This window comes from Cyprinus carpio, chromosome B17 (assembly GCF_018340385.1).
Source record: "Cyprinus carpio isolate SPL01 chromosome B17, ASM1834038v1, whole genome shotgun sequence".
Classification (NCBI taxonomy): Eukaryota; Metazoa; Chordata; class Actinopteri; order Cypriniformes; family Cyprinidae; genus Cyprinus; species Cyprinus carpio.
The window spans coordinates 12127841-12146395 of NC_056613.1; the positions used below are offsets into that span (position 1 = coordinate 12127841).

At 38.9% G+C, this 18555-nt stretch overlaps 1 protein-coding gene across 5 annotated transcripts in view; it reads left to right on the forward strand.

Moving 5' to 3' along the window:
• The window catches only part of LOC109072985 (EH domain-binding protein 1-like), a 126456-nt gene extending 110141 nt beyond the window's left edge, over nt 1-16315 (forward strand). For all 5 annotated transcript variants that reach the window (XM_042742256.1, XM_042742257.1, XM_042742259.1 and 2 more), the window contains 4 exons: nt 8042-8141; nt 9106-9179; nt 14779-14893; nt 15193-16315. In XM_042742256.1, coding sequence (XP_042598190.1) covers nt 8042-8141; nt 9106-9179; nt 14779-14893; nt 15193-15283 — 380 coding nt within the window. In that variant the 3' untranslated portion in view covers nt 15284-16315. The remainder of the gene's footprint in view (nt 1-8041; nt 8142-9105; nt 9180-14778; nt 14894-15192) is intronic.
• The last annotated feature ends 2240 nt before the right edge of the window (nt 16316-18555 follow it).

The window sequence follows — 18555 nt, forward strand, 5'->3', positions numbered from 1 at the left end:
ATCTTCTCGTTTCGCACGTTTCTATTAAAACACAACACCCAAAATGAAACATTTTTGACAAATGTCGGCAACGATTTCCTCCAGCTTCATGATATCACTGACAGGCTCCCAAACAAGAGGGGACAGATAAAGGGTGAAAGAGGGCCCGGGTCTGATGGAGTCTCCTGCCGGCTGTTCACACACTCCTTTTTAATAGCTGCGTTCTCTATACAGAGGCACAGGGCAGTACCTCGCATTAGCGCTGGGGACCACTACTTAATAGGATGATGTCTTTTAGCTTTTGTTATGAGATTATTAACCGGGATAGGTTTCTGCTCTCATCCGAGCCGCTGCTCTGAGGGCCTGTTGAGCACAAGTGGTAAAATACGGTGTCCACACATTGTGCCGTGCTTGTATGGTAAAAGGCTTTTAATGAAACACCTTTTCGGAGGGCTTCACCAGGTGATCTTTTTTTTACCGCTCTCGTCTGCCACTCACCCAGCTTTAATTACCTGAAGTACTCGGCTTTTTCCAAAGGCCCTTGATTCTGCCCCTGTGTTCAGCGCTCCCAAAAGCAGGCTTAAAGTGGGTGATAGAATGAAATGATAGTATTTGTCAAAATAAGAAAGAAAGGAGGAAAGGACCTCTGGCTGCAGTGTTTCACCCTGAAGGTCGTATTATAAAATCTGTTTTTATGGTTCAATGGTCCACGCTTGCATTTTAGGGTTAACTTGGTTCGTGAATCTTTAAAATTCTGTTTTATTATATCTATTCTATAACTTAATTAGCAATAACTTATATGCAATATATATATTTATTTGTTTATATTTATATATTATTAATAATAATATTATTATTATTATTAAATTGATTTTTAATTGTCTAGTTACCCTTACTTGGTGACAACTGTTGATTTATATTCATTACATTTGAATTACTGGCACTTTCAGTGTCTACCCCTTAGTATTTATATTTTTTATTGCGGTCCTTATTCTAAATTCAGAGGTTTATTTGTTGCATATATTCCAACAAATTACTGTGCATTTATTTGATATGCCCTGACCATATATATATAACAAATGTGCATTTGATTGGACTATACAGTATTAAATAAATTTATCAAATCTTTTACTGTTCCTGTAGCTCAATGAGTAGAGCATGGTGCTAGCAATTGCAAAATCCTGGGTTTCATTCCCGGGAACTTGATCAAATATATACCTTGAAAGCAGCGGAAGATGCTTTGGATAAAAGCATCTGTCAAATGCATAAATGTGAAGACAAAATCTCAAACTGTTTTATCCATTGAGCGTCTTTTCATCTGTTTTCAACCCTTCTGTCATTTTGCATTATTATTTGTCGCAAGTGCTTTTGTGAAGAGGGCTGTAATTGTTGTTTTGTAATGTAAACTGGCTGTCTTGGCTGTTACGCTCATCGTGAAGCTGCGATAGTAGACAGGCGGCCCAGGGATTAAGGAGCAAGAAACGGCCAACACTAGCTGATCAGTCTGTGATAATGTTTATTGATTAAAAAGAAGGGGGGAATACAAAACACAGTTTAATAGAGTAGTGGGCTGTGGACAGAGATGGACATATTTGTGATTCACAGTTCTTAACTCAGACAGCCAGGCTAAAATTCATATAGTCTCCACTGTTATTCTCCATGTCAAAAAATGCTTTAAAGTAATAGAACCATAATTGTGGTAGAGTTGCTTAAATATTACATAAAAGGAGAAAACTACAATCCAATTTGTGTATATGGACAAAAAGGAAAAAATGTATTATCTGCCATTTGTTTGCTTTGCCCCTGCCAAACTCGACATAAAGTGAGAGGTGTCTGCTATTAGCTGGGGGACTGCAGTGTTTGCAGAGGAGTTGTTTGTGTTAACAGCGCTGAGGGGCGGGTGAGAGACGAGTATTAAGGTACAGCCTATCTTCTGTCAGCCCCTCACTGAACGTTCAAACAATTACATGAAAGGATGTATGATAACGGTGTATGTATAGCCAAGACTTTTCTGTCATTAAGGGCGACTTAAGCGATCCTGTTTTCCTCCTGCGGTTCTTCTATCCCCGATGTAAGGCCGCTCTGCTTATGAATCCTTCCTCATAAGCCGCAAAGCAAGCAACTGAAGGTCAATAATACCGGTGGCAATTGAAAACCTAGTGACGGGGACAGGAATTAAATTGTAATGCGCTTTGGGTGCTCATATTCCATTAGTGTAAATATGTCAGTTTGTCATCATATGATCATAAGTGATAATGTTTCCTGAAAAGATTTAACATCATTTTTTTTTATTCAGTTTTAGATATTTTAAAGTGCTTTTATTTTAATGTCAGATTAATTAACCTTTTAATCTTTTAAAGATTTTCTATATGCCTCTTTTTGCTTTTTCAGTGTCTTGGTCACCTAAAGAGGCTGATGCCCGGATAAATAGCAAACAGGGGAAAAGGTTAGCGGTTAACTAGGTTGGCTTAAACAAGAGAAAATGTGTTTGGTCCATTTTGAAACTAGTGATAGGCGTCTTAGAGCACAATGGCTGGGGCTTTATCCTGAGATTAGGTATTGTGGTTCAAGCTAAACTACCTTCCATCAGAGCGGCGCAAGGCGAGCACGGCCCTTTCAGCCCACGCTAACAAGACTTCTCCACATTGCAGACACACTCAAAGTAATTAAATCAATCCTTTTGTACTCACCGCTCTCTCCTTCAGTGACGAGTGAAGATCTGATTATTGCCTTCATGCATATTCAGAAAGACTCCCTGACTGGGCCTTAATGAGCTTCCTCTCAGTCGCACAAAACCTTGTTCATCTTGTTCTTTTTCCTCTTTTTTTTTTTTTACTTTTTTTTTTGGTCTCTCCCTCTCTTTTTCATGCATTTTAACTCCTGACAACAAAAAAAGAGGGAAACGGCAGTCAGACGCACAGAATGAACAAGCAAGGAGAGTCAGCCCACTTAAAATAAATAGTAAATGTTCAAAAAGTGACTGAGTGGCAGAGGAGTGGAGATCTTCCCCTTCAAACTCCGATAGACAAATTGGATTACTGGGTATTGGATTAAACAGAAAACGGGTGGATAAGAAATGAGAAGAGCTTGCTGTGATCACAGGGTTTAATATATTTCTTTTCTTTTTCTTTTCTTTATGGCCGCTTCTCTCCACCCCCAGCCTGTTTTTATTTTTTTCTTCAGTAAAGACACCCAGCTCTTAGCAGGACTCAGGATTAATTTGTAATTGTTCTGGTTTCTTAATGCTTTAGAAAGATTTTTATCTAAATCAAATGAAGGGGAATTTTGTAATTAAACAAAATGCCAAGCAAAACAATCCCCCTGTTGCGGAGGTTTACTTCAGAGTTATTTGGTTTTTATCATTCTGTAAATATCTAAATAAGGTTCTAATTTAAAAAAAAACAAAACAAAAATAGAACCTTCAATTCACATGATTAATTTTCTATTCACCGCATTTGGCCTAATTACATGCCTTGAAAATGAAAAACAATCTTATTTAGGCATTCTGGCAACTTTTGGAAAGATCATGTACACTAATGTTTTCCAATTATCAAGGTGTGGTTTTTATAACCATCGCTAAAGCAGCTTGGATATTTAATTGATATTTTGGAATCACGGCAGCCACGTCGGGAGCTATTTGGAGTGTATTTGTAATTTAACAGGTGTGTGTGTGTGTGTGTGTATATATATATAACTGATGTAACCTAAAAATAATCATGAAACTTCACATTTGAGTGACTTGTGGTTTGTTTTGTCTGTGTGTGTGCTGTAGCCGTAAATAATCAGTAAATGTTAGCAGATTGTGAAATGTGTGAGGATTTCATTAATGCTATCTGTTTTGAATGCAACAGTGGCTGAGATGACTATCTTAATCTGTTTTGGCTATTGAGGCCAGATCACTCCGCCATGGACACAGGCCCTCGGGCCTACCAGACGAGCCTGGACCCTCGTGCTTGTGTGACGGCCTCTCTTGAGTTTTGTACTACCTTTCTTCATTCCAAAGTGAATACTATTGGGAAAGGTCAGCCAGGCTAGAGAAGCATGTTCTATTCATTTTTAGTTCGATTTTATTCAGTGCTCGGAAGAAAAATAAATTAAAATCATGTGAAACAAAAAAGTTAATGAAATGGAGATAAATAATTACAATTGTTTATATAATTTAAAAAGTGTTATTTGCTAATTTTAGTTATTATTTGTGTTTTACAAATGCCATTTTCTGTGTAATGTAAAAGTTTTCTATTTAGATTATATTATGTAGAACTGCACAAAACCATTTTAATATAATATTGTATTTATACAATTTAAAAAGTGGTATTTATTTGCAAATTTTAATTATTTGTATTTTACAAATGCCAATTTCTGTGTAATATAAAAGTCTTCTAGTTATACTATATAGAACTGCATAAAAACATTTTAATATAATATTGTATTAATTAAGTACAGATATATATACTCCAAAGAGATGCAGCCAGAAATCAAAGTTCCATATTTTTGGGCTAAATATTTACTACATTGAATATATCTGTGACACTATAGTAGTGTGGAAATATTTTGATTTATTTTAAATTGTAAAATGTGTTGTCTGTGTAAACTGTATATGTTGGCATTTTTAACTGTGTTCTTGAGGGTAATTATAATAAACTAAAACTGAAACTAAAATTAAAACCATTATAAAAACATTGTTGGTACTTGAAATAAAAAAAATCTGTTAACTGAAATAAAATTGTATATAAAAACATGATTTCAGCTAGTTGCCAAGGCAATATTTCTCATTTTAATTTAGTTTACCTTGATGTGCAAAAATATCTAAAACTAAAACTGAAATAAAATTACAAATAAAACATTTAGCTACTAAGAATGACCAAAGCACACAAGAAAGTAACTAAAACTTAATTAAAATAAAGATGGAAAACAAAAATGAAAAATATTAAATATTAATAAACACCATAATAGTATTTCACTGATACTAAAATAACGCTGGTGATTTACATGATCTTAAATCAGATAAATCTAAATTAAAAAGAAAAAAACTATAAGTCTGTTAGTTTGTTTTCACTTGGTTCTTTTTGCAGTTTCAGGGCATCAGTTATTTGGGTCGTCCCCGTCAAAGGTCATAGTTTAAGTGTTGGCACTGTAGAATGCGTATGGAAGAGTGTGTTTGTGTGCGTGTTATTTGTTTTAGTGGTAAAGCGAGGGCTTCTTTCATGCTGTCAGGGCTCTGTCAGTGCTGAAGCTCAGGCATTGGCCTCCAGGTTGCGGCTGCTAATCCGTCATTCCCTTACAATGTCACACAAGCTTAATATTACCATTTATTATTTGCTTGTTTCATTTGACTGTGCGACGCTACAATGACCTGTCACTGCACACTTTATCCCTTCCGAGCTGCACTATTTAAAAGTTGACTACAATAATCCAGGCTTGATTCCTAAATCCCGGACCCCCTCTTTTTTCCCGTCCCTTCTACTCTGCGTTGTCGTCAAATACAAAATTTCACACATCTGGCACTGGCAGACATGAGAGCGGCTCCCCTGGTGGAGGGCTGGGGTGTTTTGGTGGGGGTGACTGACAGGGCCGTCATCCCACCGGGGGCTGCTGCTGGCTTTGTTGTGGCTAGCAGATTTGTCTCTCTCACATGACCAGCGTCACAGTCACATGGTGCCAAGCAACAGCATGATGGAAAAAAGATGCGAGGCACAAGTTCCCACATCAGACTCTTATTGAAGATCCGCCCTTTGTCACCCCCACCTCGTCCTCGTAATGGCTCTGTGCACACAGACAGACGCACACACTGTAATACTGCTTGTTTTTGAAACAGATCCAGTCCTGGCTTCTGATTGGTCAGTACAGCATTCTAGTTGTGCTCAAATCCACAATATAGTAGCACCTATCACATTCGCCATTTCATTTCACTGTACCAATTATTTTATTGAATAGTAACTATATCTTCCAGTCAGAAGATACCCTTCAATAATGTTTTGCTAAAAAATAGCAATAAGCAATAAAACACTTGCTATAATCAAATATAGTCCTGACTAAAGAAAGGTTTCTCATACCTTTTTGGTTTAATAGCCTCATTTGACAGTATAATATGACTGTAAATATTAAGTATAATTGTCTTTGTGTTTGACTGTTATCTGAAGAAAGTTAAATGCATATCAAGGGCATCCAAGATCACTCATTCGCACATTTTTATATAATGGTGTGACACTGTAATTCTCTCCAAAAGTTGATCTTTAAGTCCTCACATTTGTAAAAAGCGTGTGCGATTGTGTTTGTGTACAGATGCTAATTCTGTTGTTGATGCTGTCAGGAATAGACAGGTATCACAGGAGCATAGAGTAGGTGATGTGATTACATAAGCTTAAAGGATCTTTCATCTTTTCTCCTCTTTCATCCCTCTTCAAAGACATAATTAGTGTCACAAAAATGCTCAGAATACTGACATCTGAGTCATTTTTCCTGAACCCACTTAACTGGTTTACCACGTTTACCCCACGGCGTCTGCTTTACTTTGAGACCTTCTCAGCTCAAATAAAATACCTAATTAGGACAAATAAAATTTCGAAATTTGATCGTTTGAGGTGGGTAAGAATTTTTTATGTTTTTGAAAGAAGTTTCTTATGCTCACCACAGCTGCTTTTCTTTGATCAAAATTACAGTACAAAAATCGATATTGTAAAATAGTATTACCATTTAAAATAACTGGTTTGTAATAGAATATGTTTTAAAATGTATTCATTATTTGCTGTAATAAAGCTGAATTTTCAGCAGCTGTTACTTCTGTCCTCAGTGTCACATGATACTTCAGAAATCATACTTATAAGCTGGTTTGGTGCTCAAGCAGCATTTTTTTTTATCAATGTTAAACACATGGTTTTTGTGGAAACCATGATATATAAAGTTCAAAAGAACAGCATTTATTTTAAATAGATTTTTTTGTCACTTAAGTATTTGCTGTCAATTTTGCTCAATTTATTGCATCCTTGCTGAATAGAAGTATTAATTTCTTTAAAAAAAAAAAAAAGCATGTACATTGGACTCCAGATAGTCAGTTACATTCGTGAGTCATTGAATTTTAATAGCTCAATTTTACTATGAGAATTATAAGAGTAATTGAGTTTCTTAACTGTCACGCATCCGGCCTTTGAGCAATGGGCGGGCCCCCACCTGTTGTTTCTGACTATGTAAGTTCGGCATCCACACATGTAGGCCTCGGGCACAGGACATGTGCTTTTGGATGTACATCGGATCTGAAGCTCTGAGGCTTCACAAAGAACCAGAGTTGAGGCTTTAATCCCAGTCAGCAGAGGAAAGTAACCAGCCTGCATTAATCCTGCTCTAATCCAGAGCCATCTCTGTTTTACTGACAATGGCAGTACCTTGTGAAGTGTCTAATATGTAGGTAGTGAACACACATCTGGATGGCTTCCTAACGTGCGTGTCGGTCTGCGCTGTTGAGAAAAGCCTGTCAGATAATCTCATTTGATGCACTTTATACTCGTTGGAGGTGTGAGAAAAGTGCTTAACTTATCTGTGCCAGAGAAAGTCGGTCAAAAGTCTGTGTGTGTTTGTTGGTGTGTTTCTTTCAGTTAAGGTGTCTGTTTAAAGAACGGTTGAGACATTAGAGATTAAATTGTTTTATTGAGGTTTAAAGTGGAGATTTGTTGTAACTAAGAGGAACTTGGCTTATTGTCTAATTTTTGGCGAGGTGTTTGAAGATGATATTTTGCGTGTCTATAGTAATTACAGGGAATTTTTGATGACTGAACAAAAATAATTTTTTATTTAATCTCATGATTTCTAACCAGTGTTTAGAAACCGGAACGAAATGGTAAAATGTTAAGTTCTTTTTTTTTTAAATATATTTTATTTTAGAATAATTTACTTTGTTTTAAGATATTTGTGTTTTAATTGTATTTTTTAAAGCAGGCCTTCTAGCACCCACTGGGGGTCCCCAGACCTAGTTATCAAACCCCTGCACCACAGCAATGTTTTTTAATATGGCAGTAACATTATAATAAGGTTTTACATGCTCAGGTTTTTTGTGTATGTGTGTCTCCAGGCAATAATAAAGAAGAGGAAGAGTCCATGATGCAGGAATGGTTTACGTTGGTCAACAAGAAGAATGCTCTGATCCGCCGACAGAACCAGCTCTCTCTGCTGTGAGTTCATGTTTACCCTTTCTCTCTTTCTCCAACCCTTACCAATGGAAGCGGTGGTCTCTGAGCACACACACCTATAATATGTTGAGACCCACACTTGAAATGATTTTCCCAGGAGACCTGAGCCCAGTCAGAAGGTCGGGCCCCTCATTCACTTCCACCCCTCCCCTGGTGGCCCTCCACCGTAAAGCGGACAAAACGGCATATCAGAACAGACGCGTCTGCAATAATGTGATTTCAAAGACTGTATTATTCCACCCATTATGAGAATTGGATCGACCCAAAAAAAAAAGAATGGAAAAAAATGACTTCATTCACCTAAAAGAGGAAGCCATTATGACAATAACCCACATATTTACCCTCTTTTTTTAACTACTTTCGCAGTTATTTTTTGCCTCAAAAGATGATAATGTTCATTTTTTAAACCTTTCATCCTTTTCTTTAAAAGTGAGAGTGAGACGTACAGAAATCTGGGCAGCTGTTCATTCTGCATAAAGAGCGAGAGAGAGAGAAGAAGAAGAAAGAGAGAGAGTTTCAAAGCTCTCACAAATGACAGATTGAAGTATTCTAATCACATTATATCACTGGAAAAGGGCTTTTTAAGTGCTCAATTAAAAGGGCCTTGATAATTTCTCTTTCTTTCATTTCTTTTTAGTCACCGAACAGGCTGTGAAGGACAAATTCTATTAGGGACAGAGTTAGCTCATTTCCAATACATTTGAAAGTGGCCAAATTTAATTTGCCGTGTGATACTCCAACCGCCCGCCCGCCTGATTCCCCCCCCACCGCCGTTTCGCCGCTCTCGGCCCCCTCTGTTCCTGTTTGTGTATCGCTTATTTGCAGTAGATTAATGTGAGGTAGGGAAGGTGTTGGCTAGTTCACGAATCAATGTTTATTAAAGGTTTCTTTAAGTGTTTAATGATTTAGTAATTAACATATTGATGAACTTTTACAACTTGCCCAGGGAGAAGGAACACGATCTGGAGAGACGCTTTGAGCTGCTGAACCGAGAATTAAGGGCAATGCTGGCGATTGAAGGTAAGAGGGACTGAAAGAGGGATTTGGGGTTGAATTTGAAAGGCGCTCTGTGAAAGACAAAGATCCTCTCTGCTTAATTAAACCTGCTCTTTGACACCTCAGATGTGACTCCGCCCACCCAGCCCTGATTTGATAATGCTGCCAATTCTTTTAGCTTCTTTTATTAATGTAGATCTTACAAATTAACCCTTGGATTGGACACAATATGTATGATTTACTCTGAAAACCACAGGTATTACAGCCATAGTGCAGATGTCACTTCCACGTCAATATTAAATCTCTGTGATGTGCCTCGGGGCATCAAAGTACGCACTCACATTTATAAGCTTTTTGAATGCATGTTATACAGACTGGTAAGGAAAGTAAAAAAAAAATAAAGCCTATTGTGTGGTATCAAAGTTGTCTGGTTAAGTTTAATCCCTTTGACTCTGTCCTCTCTCTCAAAATGAACCTTTTACAATCAATGCAAATTGATTTTACAATTCGATGATGACCCTCTCACCCCTTGGCTAGCCATGGTAATTTCTTTCTGCACCTGATAAGCTACCTGATCCATCATAAATCAATTCTAATTAGCTCGGAGAGGTTGACAGTGGACATGAATAGCCAAGCAGAGAGCATATCCGTATTGTGACGCTCCCCGTATTCGCCACACGCTTTCTCACCTCCAGGGCTTCACCGAGACAGATCAACACGGTTCATCTCAATATTTTGACATGCTTCTGTCTTGTTTCTGAACGATTCCTCCACACTGAGAGCTGCCGCGATACTGAACGCTAAATGCTGAGCCTGATAGCTGGAATTTAAGCTAATAAGGTTCAGATGTTGAAGTGCCTCAGCCTTGTGTCCACTTATCAGTGAACATGGAGTGAGTTCCAAATATTGGTCTGGGTGTGCAAGGGTGACAGGGTCCGTCCACGGCACTGGTAATTCAGTCTCTGCTGCTTGTAACAACCCTATCAGTCCACACACTGCTACCTGTTGAATTATCACTCGCAGTTATTTTCTCTCTCTCTCACTTTATCTGCCTTGCTCCCTCTCTCTCTCTCTCCCATGAGGCTCAGCACTTGGCATTCAGAGTCAGGGTGTTTCTGAAGCGAGTCAGAGATAGTTCTGAGCTGCTGGTGAGGAGGTTCGTGCATCAGTTTCTTATTTGGAGCCCCGACGGGCTTCCGCGCCCAGCCAATGCAGACAGGTAATTGCTGATTTGCTTGGTCAGCTGATGACATTGGAAGTGTAGCGGCTGAGGCGTTCAGATGCGCACGCACACACACACACACTTTCTCTCGTATCAGTGCACACTCTCTCACTGATAGAGAAAAATACTCACCCTTCTCGACCCCACGACAGCGCAGAGGAGAATCTACAGTCAATGTGACCTGGAGATGAGTAATACTGAAGCCTTGTATAGATGTCATGTTTGAGTAGCATTTAGAGCATTTTACATGTCTTTTTTTAACAAAATGTCTAGAACTATTTGATGTCTCCATTCTAAGTGTCCTCAATGTTTTGTTTTGCAATTAAGGTGGCAAACAGGATGCAGAATTAAAATTTGCATTTTGATGCAACTCATTTTTAACTAGAAAGGCAAAGCTTCTGAAGACAAACGTTGAAAACCTTGTTTCATTGATTTATTTATTTTGACAGACAAACAGACAGACAGTTAATCAAATCTGAATTAGCCCATTCCTAACTAGCATGCCATATGGAACAACCTTTGTCAGTTGGATCAGTTTGCTCTTTTTTTTTTTTTTTTCAAGAAATATTAATACTGTAGATATCATAACTCACTGACTTAAATTCAGGTACACTTGTTGTCTGTTGCATTACACACTATTAGATCTGAAGCCTGTGGACACCAGAAAGGGAAAGGAGATATTTCAGAAATTATAAAGGCAGGTTGAAAAGACGGGAAGGATTCGGTTAAAGGTGTAGAGCAAACAGGGTGAGTGTTAATGTCAGCTAAACGATAACCCCTTCAGTCTGCGCTCCGCTGTGGGGAGGCAAAGAAAAGTGGCGAGGCCTTCCACAATATGCCATGACTCCTATTTCTCTGCCTCTAAATTGATCCTTTTTGCCCTTTTTATCTGCCTGCCATGCACACACGCTTTCTCTCAAATTCGTCTTTTTTCCCCCTCCCCTCTCCCTATTTCTTTCTTTCCTCAAATGCGGTGCACTCCCGGGCGTTATATTTGAAAGTGGACGCTCCTTTTTGCAGAGGGATTTCTGCATAGGTCCCCCAGTTTTGTTGTTACGGTTTTATATGATAAGCTTTTTTATATGTTTAAAATCAATATGTAATCCTGTGCAAGGGCTTATCCCCCTACAACCCCATTTGTAAATCTATTTGAGCTTTGTTACATGTCTGGGCTGCCGTATTCCTCAGATTGATTGGGTGCAGTGTGAGAATCCTATCAAATGGCCGGCTTTGATGATGTTGCAAACTCTTTCAAGATTGCTAGTTGACTGGAACAGGAGATAAGGCGAGACGACACTTTCTCATTCTACACTATTCACTGAAATCTGTGTTCATTTCCATTTAGCCGTCACTTTCTGCATTTGACTCCCAATGTCCACTTTTATATCACTGCACCTAATAGAGGTTTGTATTTGTGTAGTCGGCTGTGTTTCGTGCATTTAGAAATGGCACCAGAATCTTTTCTGTTTTTCTTTTTAATGTATTTTTTTATTACAATAATATTCTGATAGTAGGCAGTAGTTGATATCACGGAAAATGTTCTGTAAAATTTTACTGAAATGATTTACAGGTTGTCATGGGCATTTTAACCTTGCGTAGTTGAATTTTTTTTTTTTCCATTTCTCAAAACCCAAATTAGTTACATCACTCATATGCATGCACAAAAACAAGATGCAGATTAGCGATTCAAATGTTTATTCAAAGACATTGTTTATTTGGTTTGTCACTTTATTTGTATCTGATAAAACAGATGGGAGATGGAATAGCGTGGTGAAAATCCTGAGACTGTTGTCCCGTCATCCTCCTTGTCATGGTTTTCCATGTTGGTCTTTGTCTCATTCCCAGCTGGCTTCTCTCCAGCTCCATCTTACGCCGGAGCTCCCAGCCTGCCCAGTGCTCGGCCAAATCTGCTGTAATAAGATCATGCATTTTTCCCTGGATTCCTCCAACACTACTTATTTCTTCTCATTTCCTCCGAAAAAAGTTCTAACCAAAAAAAAACCCTCCATTCTGTCCAAAAGTTTTCTTCATGTGTCCATTCGCTAAAGCAAGTAGAGCATATGTGTGAAGTTTGTGTTTAGTGATCTTTCAGCAGAACTCTCAGAAGAAGCTCTGTGCCTCCTGAAGCTGCCGAGCAGGTTGCACTCTTGAATAAATTTTGCTGTGGAGGAGGGTCATGGGGATTTGAACCAGCGCATTCTTCTGTGGGTTGTGAGTGCTCACATGGTTACCATTGGTGTGCATTGTTAGGGTTATCTGAATAAGCACCAACCATGTGAGTTTTAACGTGATTGCCCAGGGCGATGAGAGAGAGAGAAAGAGGGGAGTAATCCAAAAAGGATTGAACCCCCCACAACCACCACCACCTCCTCCAAATAGTCTTCATCCATCTCTTCTTCGAAAGAGGAAAAAGGAGAAGAAGAAGGAGGCAGCAGCTTCCGTTAGTGGTTTTTGGCGAGTCGCGATCGCTCGTTTACTCTGCCGTGTCCCTCTGCGTCCATATTCATTGTTTACCTTCTTAATGAGGGGGGCGGTGCCGCTCCTGTTTGATTGACAGCTGCATGCGGCCTCTGCCGGAGGTGCAGGGGAGGATCTGTGGCTTTTTGGCTGAGAATGCTGAAGGGGAACAGGAGGAGGAGGTAAAGAGTTGAGGGGCTTTTTCTCTCTCTCTACCTCTTTTGGGACATGCAAGAGAAGTTTTTGTTGGTTGTAGCCTTCCCTCCAGGCAGGTCTTTGTGAAGTAGGCATTGTCGTTTTTGACGGAGGGGTAGCAGAAACGACAGAGCGAATTAAAGAGGAGGGTCATGAAAGACAGAACGTATGGAGAGCGATGCAGGATAAACACTCCGGCCTGTAGGATGTTAAATCCAGTCAGAACAGTTGGAAACACAGGAAACGACCGGCCCGTGTTGCATTGCTAGCATAACAGAAAACTGAACTCCATATTTGTTTGTTTTTCACTAAATTGCTTTTTAAAGAACAACATCCCCTTTTTTCATTTTCCTTCCTGCAGCTTGTTCAAATTCTGCAAACTCGTTAAAGCTGAGACAAATCCTCTCAAATATTTAGCATTAGCCTCTCTGAAGCCTAATGTCAGAACACCAAAGACTTTCATTTAGCTGCTGGAGGCCAAATAACTTTCAAATATTGGAACTGTGTTCATTTTGCCACTGCGCTTCACTTCAAAGGCGCAGAGGTTAAACGGGAGCAAGGAGCAGGCCTTTTGGGACCAACACGCTCTCAGCACCACACTGCAATTTCACACAACCTCAGCAGAAATATATATATTTTTAATGAAGTACACTTATTTTAAGGATAGATTTTCAGAAGGTTGACTGTGTGTCTCTCTATAAAAAGAGAATTAGATTTTTGTGTGCATGTTTTTGTGAGTCTGTGTGCATGAGGGAGCGCTAATAAAGCAGTGTAAAGACACTAGTACAGTCTGTTCTTACAGCGGGCTGAAGAATAGGCCCGGTAAGATAACTTCCCCTTGGCTGTGAGCAGGGCCCTAATCTGCACTGGTATCAGTAAGGCCTGATCTCGTCTGCCTGGCTGATATTTCAGACCCGTGGCTGGCAGTGGGACAGGAGCGGGTCACCTCGCAGAGACCTTCCCTATTAAGTCATTTGTATTCAAAAATCACATATGGAATAAAACATTTAAGTGCTTTTTTCCAGATTACGGAACTCTGTGTTAAAGTAGTAAAAATCTAAATTCTGTTGTATTTATGGATAGATTTTTTGCAATTGGGTCTTAGAAATGGCATCAGCGCATCTCTTTGAGAGCTGATTTGAGGTGTCTGAAAGCAGTTGGTTTACTCAATGTACTGTCCTTGCATTCACTCACATTATCAGATCCTTTCTGTCTGAATTCCACCGTGTGGCTACAGGGACCTGTGGGTGCCCTGGTACAGCTTCACAAGAACTCCACAACAGGACGGCTACATTATCTGAATATTTTATCATGGGACAGTGATGTCTTTCTCACTAAAAGCCAGTATATGACATTTATGTCTTTTAAAGGGATAATTCAACCAAAAATTACATTCTTTCATCATTTCCACACCCTCATATCATTTCTTAACCCGTATGACTTTGTTTCTTCTGTGGAACACAAACTTTTGAAATTCATTGGTGTCTAAAACAACTTTTGACCAAAACAACTTTCAATCCAAGTACATAAAAAAAATACAGACACAAAAAAAACCCCAGATATTTTTAACAATCAGAATATTGATAGTTTAGAATGAAATGAGGGTGAGTAAATGATGAAAGAACTGTTGTTTTTTGGATGAACTTAAGTCTTGTTTCCTAGATTATGTTGGAAGGTGCTGTAAGGTGATTAATGATCAGTCCGAGCTTTTTCTCTAACTTTCTTCCATGTTTCCTTTCCACGTTCCAGACTGGCAGAAGACAGAGGCGCAAAAGCGCCGAGAGCAGCTGCTGCTGGATGAGCTGGTCATACTGGTCAACAAACGTGATGCGCTGGTCCGAGACCTAGACGCCCAGGAGAAAGAGTAAGTCCTCCAGCCGCAAGGCATTGTGGGATTGTCGGCGCCAAGATTAGTCCTCCAGGCCCTATAGCGTGGTTCAGAGAGGGTTTTAAAGGCCAGAGTTTGCAGTCACCCTGCTTCTCTTTGCCACCAAGTGTGTTTTTGGTGTTTTGTGGGAGTGAGGCAGAGAGGCCTTGTGAATATTTCAAGAGCTAAAATGACTCTGAAGTACAGGTCATAGGTGGTGGAGGTGCAGGTGGCATTCTCCTGTGTCCCTGTCCGTGACCTTTGATCCTGTGTGTCCTGTGTGTGTGTGTCGGCAGGGCTGAGGAGGAAGACGAGCACCTGGAGAGAACCCTGGAACAGAACAAAGGCAAGATGGCAAAGAAAGAGGAGAAGTGCGTTCTTCAGTGACGGTCATTTCCCAAGCAAAAAAAAGGAGCAAGATGACATTTACACTACAAAATCTGGAAATGTATTTGTGTCATAGAGACCACAGCATACACCTTATTATTGTTGTTTTAAATCTTCATATGTAGATCTTTTTGTTATCACTAAGGGCTTAAGAACTGCTGAATGCCTTGAGATGCATCCTGTTTTATTAGTACCTGAAATTTATTATTTCACATACACAAATACAAAAACTGTATTATTATTATTAGGTTTGATTTGTTGGATTTCACAAACAAGGTACTTAAGGAATTAATATTTGAGGAGATTCAAAGCTGTACAATATCCAAAACTTTGTGACTAAATGGTTAAATCCATTATAATACAGATTAATCTGAACACTAAGGCATTGACAGCCTTCCGAATGTGTTTCTCTTTCTTACAGGAAATTATTACTCAAAGTTTCGGTACAACATTTAACCTGGGACATTGTTTGTTTGTGAATAGGATTGGGTTTCAAAATCATATCACATTTCAGTTTTAAGAAAATCTGTCAACATGTTCTTCTCTAACAAGAGCTGAAATGTTTTAATTACTCAACTTTCTAAGTGTAGAATATTTGAGAAGGGGGACTTGTTGCGGTTAAAAAATATATTTAGTGTTTTTTTAAAGTTTCATATGTTTACTAAACATTTTAGAGCTTGCTTTAGTGAGAAGAGTGAAATACTGCGAGTGCATATAAAAAAAATAAACGGTCATGTTGTACATTTCATTTTACTGTTGGAGGCTTTAAAAATCTTGAAAAAGCAGTCACGATCAGTGTAATTTATTGCTGTTTGCTTTTATTACTGTTTGAGACGTTTTTAAAGTAACCATCTTCACAATCCTGTACATTTGCTCAAGGACTTTAATATTTATTGTATAATTAGAAGGGAGGCTTTTCTTGTCCGCATATTTCAGTTTCACGTCTTTATTGTATGAGCATCACCGGTTTATTTATTCCATTGTACTATAAATATCACTGTTCAATAAAATCCAGATGATTTCATACTCGAATCAAACAGTTCGTGTGGTTTTGGGTGTTACTAATGGATTTGGCCTTGTGTTCCTACAGCAAATGTTGTGTGCCATTTTTTTTTTTTTAAGCTGATACTGAATGAACTTAGAATTAATTTAATTTTAAAAACACACTTAGCCTATTTCATTACGTAGTTTATGCGGTTCTGTTCGTTTTTATTTATATTGTCCGAGTAGTTTCCTGTCATTATTACATAGATTTTCCTGTCTTTATTATTTTTGGCCTACTGATTTAATAATCACTTGAATTCATGATGTTTTTCTGGAGTTCTGACTGGACTGATGTTTCAAACAATCGTTTCTTTAAATATAACCTTATGAAGTCGCTATATGACGAAACACTACAGATTTTATTTTCTTTCTTTTTTTTCTTTTTTTTTTCAATTTATAAAACAATTTACAGGCACTCAAGAGGGACTGAGAAAATTCCCTTGCGTTTTACGGTTATTTCTAAATGAACGTTTGCGATTTTTTGTTTGAGGTCGTTCCTCAGAGGCAGATTAAGGCAGAATCACTCCGTCCAAAGCATCTGTTTTTCCTCAGACACTTCACTCTCAGCCAAACAGCCATCACCGCAGCCTCGCATCCTCCATTTAACGAGCAAAATAAGTTTTGACAGCTGACGTCCTCCCTTAGTCCTTCTAATACTTTCACATTAAACTGCTGATGGTTGGGTCCAAGTGTAGCCTTCCTCCGTTTCCCCCCGGGCGTTTTGTTTTTGTTTTTATTATTTTGCAGTTATCACAGATGACTGTAATCTTCTGAATAGGAGACACTTATTGGCGCTCACAAACCATTTCACAGCGGCGGAAAGGACGTTTGTTTGTTGGCTTTACTAATCGGAGAGTTTGAGCCTGCGAGTCGCTTCAAACGCATGTCATAATTTGATGCATTAGACCTGTGAGGTCCGTGTAATCCCGATGAGACGGTAGCGTGGTGTTCATATCTAAATGACCGCTTTGAACTGTTGTGCAGTCCATTTAGATGCCTAATTTAATACAAGATGTGTTTCTATACATCTGATTTGTCCCAGTGAAACGCGGGATGGAATATTAATATTTTACTTTTGGAATAGGATACTTTTAAAGAAACTGTTTTTTATTGCACTACTAACTACGACTAGGCCTATCTGATAAAAGTAATCTTTTTTAATGAATAAATATATAAATTCTATTTCATGATTAAAATGCGTCATGAATTTGTGTTTATATTAGAACTCATTTAATGTTCTGTTTCAGCTACGCAACTATCAGAAAGTTTAGATAGCCTGCCTTTGACATTTTCTCTGCATTGCACACACACACAGATATAAAGACTGAAACAAAATTAAACGTCCTCTGGGTCGTTCTAGTTCACACATTCACAGTGGCATTGTCAAAATGCACAATTAATTCTCTTACCTGATTGTTGTCCGTTTTGCCAAACTATTGTTTTCAGGCTCAAACCAACACCGTACATTAAGTGAAAAAAAAACTAATTTAAAAAAAGCTTTTAAAAATAGATATTCTGATAGAGGCAAAAAAGAGCTCTCCAAAACGGCGTAGCGAAGTGTAGGCTAGAGCATCTCCGCGCGAGTCCCAGAGCGCGTGCTGTGGATCCAGCTGCTTTGAAGTCCACGGCCTGACTTCAGGTGTTGAGCTCTTAGACTTCACGGACCCCCTCGACCCCCGAAAATCCTTTCCTCGTCCTAAAATACACCGGGGGAATCGGTACCGAGCCTTCTTTACGAGCTTCAATATTGTATTTTATGCATCATCGTTTTAATAAGGACCGACAACATCGCCGACCCTCTCCCATCCTGCCGGCTAAAGAAACCAAACTTTTCCCCCTCCTCTTCTCGCCTCCTCTAATCCCGAGATTTACGAGCTCAGCATTTAGAAAATTCGACTGCAATTTGGGATTAGACAAAATACTCTTATTACAAAAGCTTCTTGCAACCTGATAACTTGATACTTGTTCTGGGTTTATCACGGGGTCTTAGCAACATCAGGGTCGAGAGAATAAACCAGCAAACGGACAAAATGCAGGAGTTGTATATTTCTATTGTGTGCGTGTTTGAGGATCACATTTTATTGTTGTTATTATCCATGGAAATAGTTTTAGGGCAGGTGGAATCTGCCTTTTTGGGGGGCCTGGGGCCAACACTTGTGCTCTGAACAGCCAGTATAAACATTTAATATGCGCATTCCCTGTCACCGTTCTTCTAAGCAGTATCCAGT